Source organism: Etheostoma cragini, chromosome 11 (assembly GCF_013103735.1).
Source record: "Etheostoma cragini isolate CJK2018 chromosome 11, CSU_Ecrag_1.0, whole genome shotgun sequence".
NCBI lineage: Eukaryota > Metazoa > Chordata > Actinopteri > Perciformes > Percidae > Etheostoma > Etheostoma cragini.
Window position 1 is genome coordinate 13,464,339 of NC_048417.1, and position 16,345 is coordinate 13,480,683.

Sequence of the window (16,345 nt, forward strand, 5' to 3'; positions counted from 1 at the left end):
CAAATTCTTATTTACCTCACCTGATATAGTAACAGCCAAAATGCCACAGAAATAGGGATTACAAGTGTGGACATCCTCACTGCAGACATACTGAAACAAGGAGATTTTTTAGCAGTATCTACAATGACCATTTCAACGGTGACGTGGAAAATATAAATCAAAGTGAAAGTTGGATAAGGATGTGTCAAGTCAAATATGTGCCTAAAATCATCACACACAGAATATCACTGGAGGTTAATATGCAGGCCTGGCGATCTTTTGGGGCCCTCATCCATGTCGCTTAAGGCAGAAAAATTCAATATGATGCATGAAATGTGAAGTTGTCATCATAATTGGATTGAAACCCACAGTCCTTTACCAACAGAAAGTACACAGCACACACCAAAGCCACTTCACACTCAGAGGAGGAAGGGGATTTGTACTAGAATTTAATTGTTTAGATGAAGTATTTTGAGGTTGCTAGTCTCTGCTCTAATTGGCCTGTTAAATCCTGTGTCAGCGTGTTCCCTCATACAGGTGTTTCAAACATTCATTTACCATTCATAAGGTAGGGAGTTAATGGTCTTTGTGTGTGTTAAAAGTATTTTGTGAAAATGTGTGCATGTTTTCAGGATTCCCTATTGCTTGCAAGTCATCTGATGTTAACGTGGCAAAATTTCCACCTGTAGATGGCACTCTCATCCCTGGTTTTAATCCAAACCTTTGGGGTCAACTCCCCATTTTGAAATGACTGGCCTCAATTCCAGAAACCTGTTTTGCTTTGTTTGTCGTTATGATCCTTTAGCAGGTATTTTGTTAACAGCAGAATTTTTTTTTTCTCTCAGTGCTTACATTCTAAAGACAAGTATTCTTGTGTGTAGTAGAAGCATACCTGATTGTACATATGGCCTAAGCACATTCAAAAATGCTTATGCATAATGAAGTGAAGCTAGCAACTGTTGTTGCAATCATTTCAGGCAGCGAGCATTAGTTACACAGTGGGGAATGGTTGGAGTTGAGTGGGGGTAGAGGAACCTCAGCCAAACATGATTTGTCTCTGAATACTAATGCCTCTTTTGATCTGTCTCGGCTTTTAGAAGATTTAAACAACAAAATCTGTCTTCCAAAATTTCTTAATAGACTCAGCCTTTTGTGGCCAACATGAAAAAAACCTGGAAACATGTTTACACGACATCCATATTAATGTTTTGCATTTGTTTAAAACATGTTGAGTCCACTGAGATCTTATTACAGGGAAAGCTTGTATTATTCATGTTTGGCTCTAATAGTCTAATTAATTTATCATAAAATAGTAAGGCAGTTGCGTGATTTTCTTATATTACGCATTTATTTCCATAATTGATCTTTGTTTTACAAACATATCTTTTTAAGTTGCTCCTCGCATGTCCTAAATTTGGTAGCTGGTGTAAGCAAGAGATTTCATCCCTCCTGTACTGATCTGAATGCATTAATTACAGAGCTGGGGCAAAACAGGAAACTAACAGAAAGAAAACTCAATTAGACCTAATAACATCAAGGCTACACGCACCTATGTGATTTATGTGGCCCTTAAAGCCTCTTAGGAGCATATTGTGACAGAATGTGAAGTGTGATTAGGGACAGTATGTTAAACATTTGGCCAATTGCAATCAGTTGGAAAGCTGTGAGGATGAGCTGTGGTTGGGGGGGTTATCTGTGCCTGTGGCCCTGGAGGAGGTGCCAAAAGCAACAGAGACCCATAGCCAGTCTGAGCATTTGGCACCTCCACAGCTGCTGCTGCTCACATGCTTCCACCCTCTCGTTTCACCAAAGTCCAATACCAAGCACTGGATAATCTTGTTTTATCTGCCTCTCAGACAGCCCAAATGGCTGAGATTAAACTCTCCACATGACCCTCACGGCCGGAGCAGTGACATGTATACCCCCAGTTTATTAGAGCACCTAAGGTTAAAGTGAGATGAGGAAACCGATAGGGTGCTGGCCTGAAAATGGCTATCCAGCCTCAGCAAACACAGTGTCATGGATTTAAGTCTATCTCTCAATGTTTTTATCAAAAGATCCCATTTAAGTATTTAGCAGCGGAAATTAGAAAAATATGAATTATAGGAGTGAGTTTTGAAACAGCTAACAGAATGTTGTATTGATAATAATCAGTATAAAATAAACGTTTACCATGCAAATGCAATGACCCAAGGTGAATGACTTGTTTTAATGTTCAAACTACTATATCTTGCATGCAGTATCTTTGAAGCAGCAAGAAGCATGCAAAGCCTGTGTTTAGTAAATCTGCAGGTCACAACTGTCATTGAAGTAGATGGTGTAAAATGTAACACAGCAGCATCTGTTGCTTGATTGTGCTGCATGCTTATTTTCTATTTTGTCAATGTGCATAATACCTTTATGTATGTATATGACTCCCTGTATCTGTGTCACTCTGCCTTTTGGTGTGTTTTGTATTAACAGGTAAATGATTGATATACTTTTATGACTAAACAACTCCAGACAAACCAAAACTCATAGATCCAACTTTCATGTTCCGTTGATCACTATAACTGCATGTTTACATTATTATACATCCCCACCAGTTTTGTCAGGTAGACTGAGGAAAGTAGTCTATAAATCATGTTAAATGTAAAAATATGTCAAAAAGCCTTTTTAGCATTTTAACTGGCTGACAATTTTCTTTCAGTGGGTGACATAGTGGCTGTTATCCAAAAGGTGGGCCTTTGAGACATTTGTTCCCAGTGGCATATGCCAGGATTACTGCTCCCAGTGTCACCAAATGCTTTTCCTGCCTACTTGGTGGCATGAGGTGGAAAATCTTCAAACAGCCTTCAGCCTGATGTTAAAACCTGACTGACATTAGACTGATTTCTGACCAATATTGTTTACATTACTGTAATGTTGACTGCCAAGGAAAGATTAACAATATTCTTATCATTAATTAAAATCACCTCTGTGAGAGAACAGATGGCCAAACCCATTAATCTGCTATAATGATCTTACTGTCACCACACACGTCTTAATCAAGCCGTGATCTGCATTAATCACCTGATTTAAGTGACAAACAAGTATCACTCCTGTGTTAGTCAGGCTTTGTTTGTGGTAAAGGCCTCTGTTGACCTTGTAGTGATGTATTGATCAGAGAAATACTTTGGACAGGATAAGGTGTAGTTTTATATGCAGGCAGTCAGCTCAAACACAATGTAAGACAAAAAACAAACTCAAAAGTGAACAAGTCATCCCTACCTGTGCAGCTGTTTTAATCATTGTGTCTGCCCATTCAATTTAGACTGAAATATTTTCATCAACAGCTGCTCAGACGGTTACCTTTAAACTGTTGCAACACAACGTGTAAAGTGTGTGATAAGATTAAAGCGTAATCCTCTTAGTGGCAAACAACTAATTTGTCCAATAATTCTGCATTACCTTCTGACTGCTTGTAGCCACCAAATCCTGGATTTAAACACCCAGCCAGCATGGGAGTGTTGTGCTGATGGCTTTGTACGTCTGGTAATGTCAGAAAAGTATCTTACGTTTGATCCCCCTCTGGCTCAGTGTTCATCTGTTCAGTGTTATCTTGTTTTTAAATAAAATAGAGATAGAGAACAAAAAGAATAAAATAACCAAGAACTAATGAGTGATAGAGGTTACATTTCAAGGGTTTGCTGGTGTTATCGCAAATCAACGGTATCTGCTAGCTTGCCACTAAAAAGAGTCTTACCCACTCCACAGTACACCCGAGGCAAATAAATTATGACGCCAGACTATTGATGTAAATGTCTGTGTTGAAAGAATAATGTTAGAAATAAGAATACCCTTCCATCACATTGCAGTACTTATACTTTGTTCCCTGTAGTTGGCAGCATAGGCTACAGCAGCATCAGAGTGATATTACCTGGGCGACCAATGACGGAATTTCACCACTGCTAAAAAAAATAGGCCCTCAAAATGTAATGTGGTCATTGAGATGCAAGGATAGTTTTATTTCTAACAATATTCTATCAACACAGACATTGATAGTCTGGCGTTATGATTTGTTTGTCCAGGGTGTACTGTGCAGTGGGTAAGACTGTTTTCAGTGGCAGGCTAGCAGATACTGTTGATTTGCGCTAGCCTAGCACCAGCAAACTCTGCATCTGGAAGGACTGGTTGAAAAGTGTTGAAAAAGGTCTCCACTGATAAATAACACACCGGATAACTTGGAAATGAGGTCGTATGTGTAAAATTCTGAACCAACCCTTTAACTCAACATCAGAAGATTTCTCCCTGGAGGTTGAAAACCACTAGTGGGGATGCAATGCTTTTGCACTTCCAAGATTAACAGTTTAAGTTCTACAGGCCAGTTTATCATATAGCTAGAATATAACATTGGAATAAAGTGCTCATTTTATGCTTTTTGACTTTTTCTCTTCATTGTGTTATATATGTTTTTGTGCATGTTATAGGTTTACAAAGTCAAAAAGCCCTAAGTCCACACAAAAGGGACTTACAATCTTCCAGAGAAAACACACTTCACAAACTGCTCCAAAAAGCTCTATCATTGTCCAGCCTTTACTTCCGAGACATACGTGCTTCACTTTGTAACACATGTTAAAATGCTTGCCTAGCTGCTAGAAGGGCACACACTCATGTTCTGCAACTGACAAGCTAGCAGTACTTACTGCACATGTGCAGCTCCCAACAACGATGGTACAGAAGTGAGATGCCTCACTCTGTAGCTTAAACAGAAAGCTCAACACCCAGGGTGAAAAGCGGGGCTGCAGCAATGTGCAGTACAAGAGATACATGGTGTTTTCTGAAAATTAAACCACGTAAACCGATTCAGGTACAACCTCTAAATAAAATTAGAAACCAGAATATGAGCCCAATATGAACACTTTATATGATTTGTGACATACTGTACATGCAATACAAGCTTCAGCATTTAGGGGAAAAAAAACCTTGATGGTTTGATGCCTTGTGGATTTGAGAACAACCACTTGACACTTCTGCTGATGTGACTGAAGCTTGTTCCAAGTTCAATATATGAACACTGCAGCTTTCAATGGCATACATTATGAATTGGCCTACTTTGCTGCAAAGTGTTTAAACAATTTGTTGTTGGTTTTTGTTCACACTGCTTAGTATTCTTGCCAAGTATAAAGGAGGCAACGTAATAACGTTTTACATACGTATATATGTATGTATATATATATATATGCTAAATGTGGCCTGTACAAGCTAAACCTTACTTTTGCCTTTTTTTTTATTGGACCTCTGTGCCAGTCATGGATTGGCCACAGAAAACACCATATTCAAGCATAAAGTGATTCATAAGTGTACTTTGTACCAGAACACCTCAGGCCAAAGATCAATGATCAACTTTGTGGTTGTATCATCAGATCTGCAGTTGAGGACATTACTGTAAATATGAGTGGGGCATGTGCAAGACTGCCTTTGTGAAGGTGGCAACAACCTGAGAACCCGCTAAGGAGACGGTCATGCTGATGATGGAGGATCGGATGGCCTACGGAGTCTTTTAAGGCAGCAAAGAAGTACCAGAAGGCTAGGATGGCTGTAGCTTTGGGCAAAATGGAGTGTGAGATTGACGGGAGAATATGTGCGGTGTCAGTGTGTGTTAAAAGCTTTTGATTTACTAGTTGGTTTGTGTTAGAACCCTCATCTATGGTTATGAGTTTAAGGTAGCGACAGAAAGAATGAGAGCAGCCTAAATGAGTTTCCTCTGTAGGTTGGCTGGGCTCACCCTTAGAGATGATATGGAGTTCAGACATCCTGAGGAAGCTTGGAGTAGAGGTAGTTGAAGTGGTCTGGGCATCTGATCAAGATGCGTTTCTTTGGATTTTTTTTATTTCATGGAGAGATTATTTAATATCATCTGGTTTGGAACACCTTGGGATACCCAGCAGGAGCTGGAAATCATTGCTGAGGTGAGAGACACCTGGAATACCTTCCTTTGCCAGCTGTGAATCTATCCATGTCTGGATGGGTGGATATAGTATATAACATTTGGGAGCACAGAGCTCCTTATCACCTCTCACACTGACAGAGTCATAAGTATCTCTGGTCACCGTGGCTCTGTGTGCTTTTTCACACCTCTCTGTATGTGCCCTCTTGGGGGCTCAGACAGATTTAACCCAAACTTTTGTGAGGTGTGAAGAGCCCTTTGAAGGGCCATAGACGCCTTTTAATCAGTACAATTTAATCACCCATATGGTTGACAAAGGTCTGGTTGACTCGTGCTCTTTTGGCATCACTGTGGGAGCTGTTGCTTGCGTGTGTGTGTGTGTGTATGTGTGTGTAGATGGTCTTGACTACAACGGCATGGTTTTATTCCAACATGGAGCCACACTGATATTCTATGTGTAATTAACAGTGTGGGTGTCCAAAACACAACACTAATCAAATGACACTTGACTGCCTTTGTGGGGTTTCTTTAACAGAGTATAGCTACTTACTCTCTCTGTTACTAGCTCTGTTATTAGAACAGATGAGACAGTTTCTACAGCTGCACAGACAGAAAGATGTCTGCTATTATATAAATTATTTATGGGCAATGTTTATATTGATAGATATGATTGTGTGTAAAAAAAAACCAACAACAACTAAAGAAATACATATTTTTTTATTCATAGTATGGGTTTTATTAAGCCTTAATCTTAGGATAAGGATTTTGATTATAATACATAAGTCATCCGGATCTGAGATCCTCTATTATTGGATGTTTTCTCCAGTTTCCAATTTTTGCATTACCTACCCAGCAATGAAAACTTAAAATAAAATTAAAAATGTAACATGCAGCACTCTAAAAGCAGCCATTCTGCATTTTGTAGTACATTTAGCTGATAATCCATGTAATTGAAGTAGAATTATGAATGCAAGATTTTCCCTTGTAACTGAGAATTTCTACAACACAGAAAAGAAATAGTGAAAGACAAAAGAAAAAGAAGTGAAAACAAGTGCTTCCCATTTTAGGCTTCTTCTTTCTCTGATGGCACATGGTTTTAATTCAGTCATCTAAGTGATTTAGTCAGTTAATTAATTGCCTGTGCAGATTTATTTAAGTCACACTGTTATCAGCTCGATTAAAGCTTCCCAATCATTTTAACTAATAAAACCATTTGCTCCCACCAAAGTGGACAGCAGTTTGCTGCAATGCCAAACGTTCCCCTGTTGGCGGACCACTGGAAGGCTATTGGTCGATGGGTCAGGCTATTTGCATATGCCGGGTCTTATAGTCCCACAGCCAAGTCAGAGTTTAACACAGCTGTGCTTCGACCTGATATAGCACAAGTAGTGGATTGTTTGCATCATTTATGACTTTTTCTAGCAACACTTTGTAACCACTCAACATGGGATGTTGCAAGATTGCAGTAGTTGGGCTGGGCATGGTGCTTTCTTTATTTTTTTACTCTGTTCAGTGTACAACTACAAGGTATTTCACCTATGAAGAAGATGCCCCGGGGACTGAGATAGGAAATCTGTCCCACGATTTGAAGATTGATCCAGCTGATGACCCCGACACATCGTTCCGCTTCATGCAAGAAAACAACTCTTCTGTGATTGAAATGAGGGAGATTGACGGACTTCTGAGTGTTTCTGAAATGATTGACAGGGAGCAGCTCTGCCCCAGGTCTCCGCGCTGCTTCATCACCTTCGACGTTGTGGCCTTCTCCAAAGAAAAGTTTCAACTCATTCACGTGGAGATCGAGGTAAAAGACATCAACGACCACTCTCCTCATTTTCCACGCAATCAGACACACCTGGAGATAGTGGAGAATGTTCCGCTGGACTCAAGATTCCCACTGCAGATTGCTCTCGACCAGGACGTGGGTGAAAACTACATTCAGAGCTACAACATATCCCCCTCTAGTCATTTTGCCATTGAAGTGCGTGATCGGGAAGATGGAGTGAAGTTTGCTGAGCTGGTGCTGGTGAGGGAGCTCGATAGGGAGGTGGAGGACTCCTACACACTCGAAGTCACTGCAACTGACGGAGGAGTGCCTGCAAAGTCCGGGTCAATGATTGTAAATATCAGCGTGCTGGACTTTAATGACAACAGCCCTACGTTTGAACACAGCTCGCTGAAAGTTGAGCTGAATGAAGACTCCCCGGTGGGTCACAGAGTTCTCAAAGTCCATGCTTTTGACCCCGACGACGGTGTTAACGGCGAGGTGACCTACGCGTTTGCTGACGGGCTATCACCGGAAGCTGGACGCCTTTTCCACATCGACCCCTTTTCCGGGAACGTGAACTTGAAGGCGCTTGTTGATTTTGAGAAAAAGAGGTCATACGAGCTGAACATTAAAGCCTCAGATTCAGGCGCGAACTCTGTCCCATCCAGCTGCAAAGTTGTGATAGATATCGTTGACGTGAACGACAATGCGCCTGAAATCAGCATCAAACCGATGACCCCCAGCAGTGATGGTGTCGCCTACATCACGGAAGCGGCTGCTGCGGAGAGCTTCGTGGCTCTGATCAGCACCTCGGACAGAGACTCTGGCTCCAACGGGTACGTGCGCATCAGCCTGGTCGGACACGAGCATTTCACCCTCCAACAAGCATATGGGGACTCTTTTATGATAATCACTAGCGCTACTTTAGACAGAGAGAAGATCCCAGAGTATAACCTGACTGTGATTGCAGAGGACCTTGGAAGCCCACCCTTCAAAACTGTCAGACAGTACACCATCCGTGTAACAGATGAGAATGACAACCCCCCTCTGTTCAGTAAGTCACTATTTGAAGTCTCAGTCCTGGAAAATAACATCCCAGGTTCATATGTTACCACAGTTGTGGCCAGAGATCCTGATGTGGGAAAGAATGCCAAAGTATCTTACAAACTGATAGATTCAGAGGTGCCAGGGGGATCTCTAATGTCCACTTATGTTTCTGTGGATTCACTCTCAGGGTCTTTGTACACTTTGAGGTCCTTTGATTATGAGACTCTTCAGCAGATTGAACTGGTCATCCAAGCTGAAGACAGAGGTTCTCCCTCTCTTTCAAGCACATCAACAATAAAGGTTAAAGTTGTGGATCTGAATGACAATTATCCATACTTCACCTTCCCCGTCCTTGTGAACGGCTCTGCTGACATCCCTCTGCCTTTCAATGCACCTGCTGGCTATCTTGCCATTTGCGTCTCAGCTGAAGACGACGACGAGGCAGTGAACAGCGAGCTCCATTACCAAATTGTACAAGGTGACCCACAGCTTTTCACAATGAACAAAGACACTGGAGAGATTGCTTTAAAACAATGGCTGACATCTGAAATTGGAGACGTGCTGGAAATGAAAATCGCAGTGAGTGACAATGGCAGGTCCCCGCTCTCCAGCAGTGCCACCATTAGGTTTATCGTTTCAGACACACAGCCCTCTGAAGACCAAGTCGTTATTGTGTTGCGGTCAAGTGATGAAGAAGGCTTTGGCTTAGATGGCTCGCTAATTGTCATTATTATGCTCAGCGGGGGCTGTGCGTTGTTGCTGATTGCAATAGTGGTTGTTGTTGTGACATGCAAACTCAGCCGAAACAGTGGCTCCAAGAGAGAAGTGTGTCACAGCCTGTTTGATGGCAGGCCCATGCCCATGCTCAGCACAACAGAACCAAACATTTACACAGGTCAACAAGGCTTCTTCCAAGAAAGGACCTCTTCATCTCTTGATGACCCCTGCCTGTATGAGGAGAGGAGTGGGGACTCTGAGACAAAGGTGAGTAAACTACAAGATTATTTCTTTTTTCACATTTTATTCTCACATGAAAGTGATGTTCCTAAATGCTGCCTTGATCTTTATGCCAGAAATGGGAACTAAGCTCTCTGCTGTCATTTTGTTTGTTTCCTTAGATGTTCCTGCCCTCCAAGCATTTCCAAGCAAAAACCGTGTGGCAGGGTGACAAATACTGCTTGCAAGTGAGGTAAGACAACTACATGTAATTTTTTTTTGTCAGATGGAATGTATTTTATTCACAGGCAAATCTAGCTGAACACAGAGGGTCCTAAACATGTACCATGCATGCATCTTTCTGCTTGTGGCTTTTCTGTGAAATGAGGTTAGATGGGTAGGATGGAGACATGCCTTGTATCTGAAAAAAAGGCATCAATAAACAAGCTAATGTGGTTCAGTGGGGGCTCATACTATTTTTGTTGATTATATGTACAGTGGCATTGGCAATAGTGATCAGCTGAGCGTGAAGGACAGTGGCAAAGGGGACAGTGACTTTAACGACAGTGACTCTGATGTCAGTGGAGACGGAGGCAAAAAGAACTTCAGCACCTTCCAGCCAAGAATGAAAAGTGAGTTGTGCTCTCTTAATTTCTGAAGTTGTGACAGTACACACTACTAAATTAAACATTGATATTCATCAGAATTACATGAATGACAAATGGCAGTAATGTCATACCTGCATCAACATTATGTAACTTATAATTATATAACTTATTTTTTTTTAAATCTGTTTCACTTTTATTTTAGGTTCATCCAGCGCTGCTAACAGCTTGTCTGGGGATTGCCAAGCCACATACTGTTCAGTTGCACCGCGGAGCTTCAGAGGCCCCAAAGACGATGCATACACAATAGGCTTCTCCCCAGTACCAGTCTTCAACAATCCTCATGGGTATCTCCCCTTTTGGAAGGACTTTGAATATGGCACGAATCGCCCAAAATCGAGGAGCAGCATACAGACCTTCTCCAGGACTGGGACCCTCCCTCCTTACTTCCCTCAGCAGCAGCAGCAGCAGCAGCAGCGTGAGGCGAGTGTTGGAGGAACGGAAATCCGCAGCCACAGTCCTAAAATTGTAACTGTGGCTACGGCATTAGAGGTTGCAACTATCTTTTAAAAACTGTTTGATAAACTAACTAAGATGTACTTGAAAGATGTAAATATTTGTAAAAGTGGTTATTACTATATTGTCAACAGGTGTAAATATTGTTTGTTGGAAGGACTTGTCAAATGTAGTAGCGTACGTTGATTCATGTTACTTTATTCCACTGTATTCTATGATGCACACTGGTGTTCAATTTTCCAATAAAATTGTAATTGAAATCATAAAACAGGTCTTTTATTCAACAATGTTCTTAGATATAATGACTTGATTAATATAGCTAGATCAGTCAGTACACAATACATCAGTTAAACTGGGATATATTCCATTTTGAAGATTAAATACCATTCCCTTAGTGATTGAAACTCCAGTCTGAATTTGTAAACATGTAGAACTATGCCTCGAGTTTGAATCTACATGATCTAGCCTCCAGTCAGTGATGATCAGATGTAAAATCTCAAGCTGCTGCATTACCTGGGAGACTGGCTTTGAAGACTAGGTTTCTCGGATGAGTTTCTTGCATGCAAATGAGAGAGTAGAGCTCGTACTCAAGTGGAAAATAAAGTATAAACCATTATTCCTTCAAAAACATGCTGGATGCTGTCACATCTGTTTTGACTCTTTTAAATAATTTACATACATTTGCACAGTACAGCACATATTAGGTTGCTTGACAAATTGCTGCCTCTCATTTGTTGCTACAAGGGGCAAATGTTTGGCTCTTCTATATTGACTTAACTCGGAAATGAGACAAAATACTCACAAGATAAAATACAGTTTTTTCATGTAACTCTATCTCGGAATACTCTGACATTGATAAGGCAGTTGCTTGTCTAGTTTTACTGGCCTAATTGCAGAAAATGTCACTTTTATCAAGTTCAATACAACCATGGGTATGTAGGGCAAAACTGTCTCTGGTCACAAATGATTTATTGATGAGACATTGATAAGTGTAAAAACCATAAACAACACTGACAAACATCACCGTGACCCTGAATACTGGTTAGTTAATGTGAGCATTTGTATGTAGCACAGCTGAAAAATACAAATTGTACAACATTTGCATTATTTTTTCTTAGATTTCCCAAAATAAAGCAGCAACAACATTTTTGTAAATCCAGGACACGCGGATGCAAGAAACCAGAAAGTCTAACTAAATTATGCAAGATAAAATAAATTAAATACATCTATCAATCAAGGGGCCGTGTCCATGGGGAGGTGCATAGGGTTTCATCAACAACTTCAAATCTACAAGCCTGCTTTAATATTGCTTTTCATCTTGAGACTCTCAAGTTAAATAACTGAAAGGCTAACTCACAATATGCATTTTAAATCATGTTAAATACCTGCTGATTTTTATCGCATGCACTAGTTTGCCACAGCATTTTGTCCTCATTATTTTTAAGGTCGCTTTAAATGAGCTTTTGATGTATGAAAGCAAATGAGACAAGAGTAAAGCGTTTTTACAAACTACATAATGGCTATCTAAGGGCCAGGCCTGAAGAGAAAATAAATAGTTTCCAAAACTGCTGCCAAGGAAGCGCTGTTAGTGAAAGCTGACAGCAGACAGAACCATTCATTTAGTTAATTAATTAATTGATTTGTCAGTTTTCTGTTCATTTGCAGGAGAAGGGTGCTAAAAGCAGTTTTATTTGCATAGGCATGAATACCTGCTTTTTGATAGATGTGACAAAAGCTGGTATGGAGTGTATTAGATACCTTTTTACATAACTGAATTACTAAACAATCGTAAATGTAATACTCCCAGTCTGCAAAGTCACAACAGTTTGGAAATTACAAAGTTATGAACTCTATTTTAGGCAGCCAGTTTGCTAAGGATTCAAAGTCATGTGATTCAAAAAGCAAACAAGTAGAAAGGTCATATTTGTGCCCCAAATGATGTGAACTGGTCTGACAGGTAGCCAATTGCACACAGAGAGAAAATGCATTTATCAATCAATACAATATGATTCTCTTCACCATTGCTATGCATGCTCCTTGTAGGTCAAATAGTTGTGCAGTGACCTGACAATTTGTGCCACAAGGTATGTTCATCTGTATAGTTTGGTACAAAATGTGTGTGTGTTTAAAAAGTCACTGCTGACAGGCACGGTGTTCATTCATTTCCTGATGGACTTCACATGAATGTCCTCCAGCAGCTCTCACAACAAATTTGAAATTTCCCGAGGTACTAGAGTGTTTTAGAGACAGTTTTCAGCTCATCAGCAGTCCACTGACAAATGAGTCAGATCTGCACACGTCATTTCTAGCCTCCACACCTGTTGGGATTTGGGGTGTTTTTTGACAAATGGCCAACTGTATGAGTGTGATTATGTTGTTATAACCTCTTGGCATCTCAACTTTAAGTCCCCAGTGTAAGTCTGTAACAATGGAGTCTTCTGGATCAATGTAATTTGGTGCTTAAGGCCCGTCCCACAATGCAATGTGTACTATTCTCATCTTCATCTTTGTCTCAACTGCAAAACGTGCTTATTGTCTTTTGGATGCTTTGAATTGAGGGGCTGGTTTGTGAAAAAATAACGCCATTTGTTTTACACTTGACAATTTATCTGGAAGGAGAAGCTTTGTCTATTTCATTTGCCATTAAGATGTTGTCTGCTTCATTTGCAATAAAATCCCATCACAACCTGATAGTTAAAAATGAGGAAGCAAAACCAACACTTTCTACTAGGGATGGGATGAGATATTATCACTGGGCTTTGTCATCCTTATGTAATTACTGTCTCAACATACAGCATGCCATAGATAGAAAAACGTATCAATTGCAAAGGCCTGGAAAGAGCTATGCTTTGGTCTTTTGTCATCTCAAAAGATTGGGTTTGGTTTGATCACTGACAGTCCAGTCTAGTGCAGATGTTAGAAGTAATTTAAAGTTCAATATTTTGGAAAAAAATGTTTATTTGGAAGTGGTACTGATCTTCTTATCTAACTCTCGGAAAGACAGCGAACAGGGCTAATTCCCGAATTGTAGAATCATTCCTAAAATGGATCGAGCACGTACGTTCCTCTGTTTTCTTGCTTACTCAATCACTTGATAAATATCTTGATAAGCTATTTCTTAGCTGAGAACATTGTTTTCTCTCTATGCCAGACTTTGCCATATGCTTGCGCCTGCCATAGTTCCAAGCTGTTCAAGTGGAAGTCTTGGCCATGGGTCTGGATCACAAGCACCAGGCTGCTCCTTGTATTACACATGTCAGAGCATCAGACTGCGTTCACAGGAAGCTGTCCTCTGTTGCACTGCATGATTCAAGGTATCATTTTGATTCACAGTTGTGTTATTTTATCCGTACAGCAGCTACCTTGACACACATTTGTAATATTTGCATAAACAAGATTTGGAGTAGAGCTATACTTCAAGTAAGGAAGGCTTTCTAAAATCAGTGAAAGAAAATAAGAAGTTATGGCAGCTCATAGTACAGGTGCTCAAATAAACTCCTCATTTTATCTTCATATAAGCATTTTAACTTAACTGTAGAGTTTTTTATGTAATTGTGGAGAATTGTATTATTTGTGTTACATAATGTTACGTGTGATATTACCTATTCTTAAAAATGCAATGTGCAATAAACTTGGAAGTGATGATTGCAAGACATGTTATGTCATTCAATGATAAATCCGGAAGCAATTCTAGCTATGAAGAAAACACAAGTAATTATGTTTCTGCATCTTCTCAGCTTCTGCTTTTATCAAATACATACAAGGATGCAAATATGACTAAAATGGAGACTTTTTTTACAGCATGAACAATGAGTTGTTGTGTCACATTCTCTCTAGCCATCTCTGTTTCTGTGGGTTTGAATATACTCAATTGATATGATTGATGTGCTATATTTGTTGCATTAATACGATGTGCTAGACTTCTTTTGTATCTTGAAAGTCAGATAAGACAAAGAGAGATAAGTTGTAAGACACAAACATCAATTCATCATAGTGAAAAGAACCCATTTTAAAAGCAAATGTTGTCAAATGATATAATGTTCAAGTCCTCTAGCCATTATAGCAGCTCTATCAATCAGTGCTGTTTTGTATTATTATTTTAGACATTTCCTACATTTGTAAATGTTTGAAATAAACTTAAACAAGTGAAAAGGCTGACATATATTCATTATTTGGACTTAATCCTAAACATCGATTATGTTTTCTTGTGAAGCAAACATTCATACAGGTGAAGTAAAGTTACACAGACATAAAACATTGCTGTCTAATGAATCAGAAGATACTGTATGTCGCCTATAGCAGCACTGAGCAACACTACCAACGTCTGTCTCTTCTATTTGAGTTCTCATACCACTAGGGGGAAACATCACGCTATGCAACCTCAAAACAGGCAACCAAAACAACATTTACAAGCATGGGGTCACAGCAACTTGGCTAAAACTCAATAAGAACAATACGATTTAACAAACCAAGCAGCATATTGAGTGTACTGCTTTTGGGATTGCTTTAGTGAAACTCAAAGATCTGTCTCTGCTGAAGCTGGGAGGTGTATGAGCTGGTTACAAAATGCCAGTTTTTAAATTAAGTTCTACTTAATGACACACAAAGCCTTTGTTTAACAATAACATCATGTAATGTAGCAATATTGTGTCAGTCATTTTATTTCCACGCTGCTAAAAGGTGTTCCTTCATTGTATGAGTGCTTTCAGTGACAAGTTCACCAGACAGCCGTGTCACTGCTGTTTACATAATTCAATTAAGAGGTACCAGTGATTTAAAATGGTCACCCAACGATTGCATCATCTGGAGCGTTTATATGTGTGTTTAAGTCCAGTGAACAAACAAATGGCGACTACATTCCGTGGGACTTTGGCAATCAGACCATTGAGTGCTCATTTTCAGCTGAGGCACATCCGCAAGCAATTAAATGCCATGAGTCCCATATTCTTCTCTTTTATCTTCATCCTAAATGGAACCAAGAACCAAACCCACACACACTACAGAAGCAAAATAATATTCTAGTTTTTTTGCCTTCACTGTCAGTTATTTTCATGATTCCATAGAAACACAGGGGATAACTAATTCACATTCCTATTGAGCATATTCACAATCCTGGACAACAAAAGCTCAAATCCCAATTGAGCTTGTATCCAGGATGAGCTGTTATTATCCGTCTTTATAAACAACAAATATCTTTGCATGCATGAGTGAAAAGACCATTCAGGATGTTACTACAGTGACAGAAGAAGAGGCAATGAAAATAACAATAAACGTAAATGATCTCCCTTTAAGCCTCTTTGTTATATAGCATCCATATAAACCAATTGAAAAACAGAATGCTTCATCTCGTCAGACAGACATCCAAAGGAATACTGATTCAGTTTAGTGTGGCATAGATGTACACATGAAGTGGCTGCTGCTCTCTCACCTCAGTAACAGACTGCTTGACCTCTGTCTTAAACAGTAATGGCAGTGCCTGTAATTCTCTATCTGTGAATTGTGTCAGCTCACACATATAGCTTTGGTCCTGATCTGATGATGACAAATCTGTGCCAGTTGTTCACCAGTTGATTGTGGTTTACTGCT

General features: G+C 39.9%; 1 protein-coding gene across 1 annotated transcript; it reads left to right on the plus strand.

Moving 5' to 3' along the window:
* The first annotated feature begins 6,957 nt into the window (after positions 1-6,957).
* pcdh8 (protocadherin 8) lies at positions 6,958-10,974 on the plus strand. The gene is made up of 4 exons (XM_034886199.1): positions 6,958-9,686; positions 9,821-9,891; positions 10,137-10,270; positions 10,449-10,974. The coding sequence occupies exons 1-4, from the start codon at positions 7,332-7,334 to the stop codon at positions 10,811-10,813; spliced, it is 2,925 nt and encodes a 974-aa protein (XP_034742090.1). The 5' UTR covers positions 6,958-7,331; the 3' UTR covers positions 10,814-10,974.
* The last annotated feature ends 5,371 nt before the right edge of the window (positions 10,975-16,345 follow it).

What these genes read in the sequence shown, in the direction of transcription:
- pcdh8 (XM_034886199.1), top strand. Translation starts at nt 7,332, where the DNA reads ATGGGATGTTGCAAGATTGCAGTAGTTGGGCTGGGCATGGTGCTTTCT. An exon ending in GTGGGGACTCTGAGACAAAG is followed by an intron (nt 9,687 to 9,820) that starts GTGAGTAAACTA and finishes TTGTTTCCTTAG; the next exon opens with ATGTTCCTGCCCTCCAAGCA. An exon ending in AAATACTGCTTGCAAGTGAG is followed by an intron (nt 9,892 to 10,136) that starts GTAAGACAACTA and finishes TTATATGTACAG; the next exon opens with TGGCATTGGCAATAGTGATC.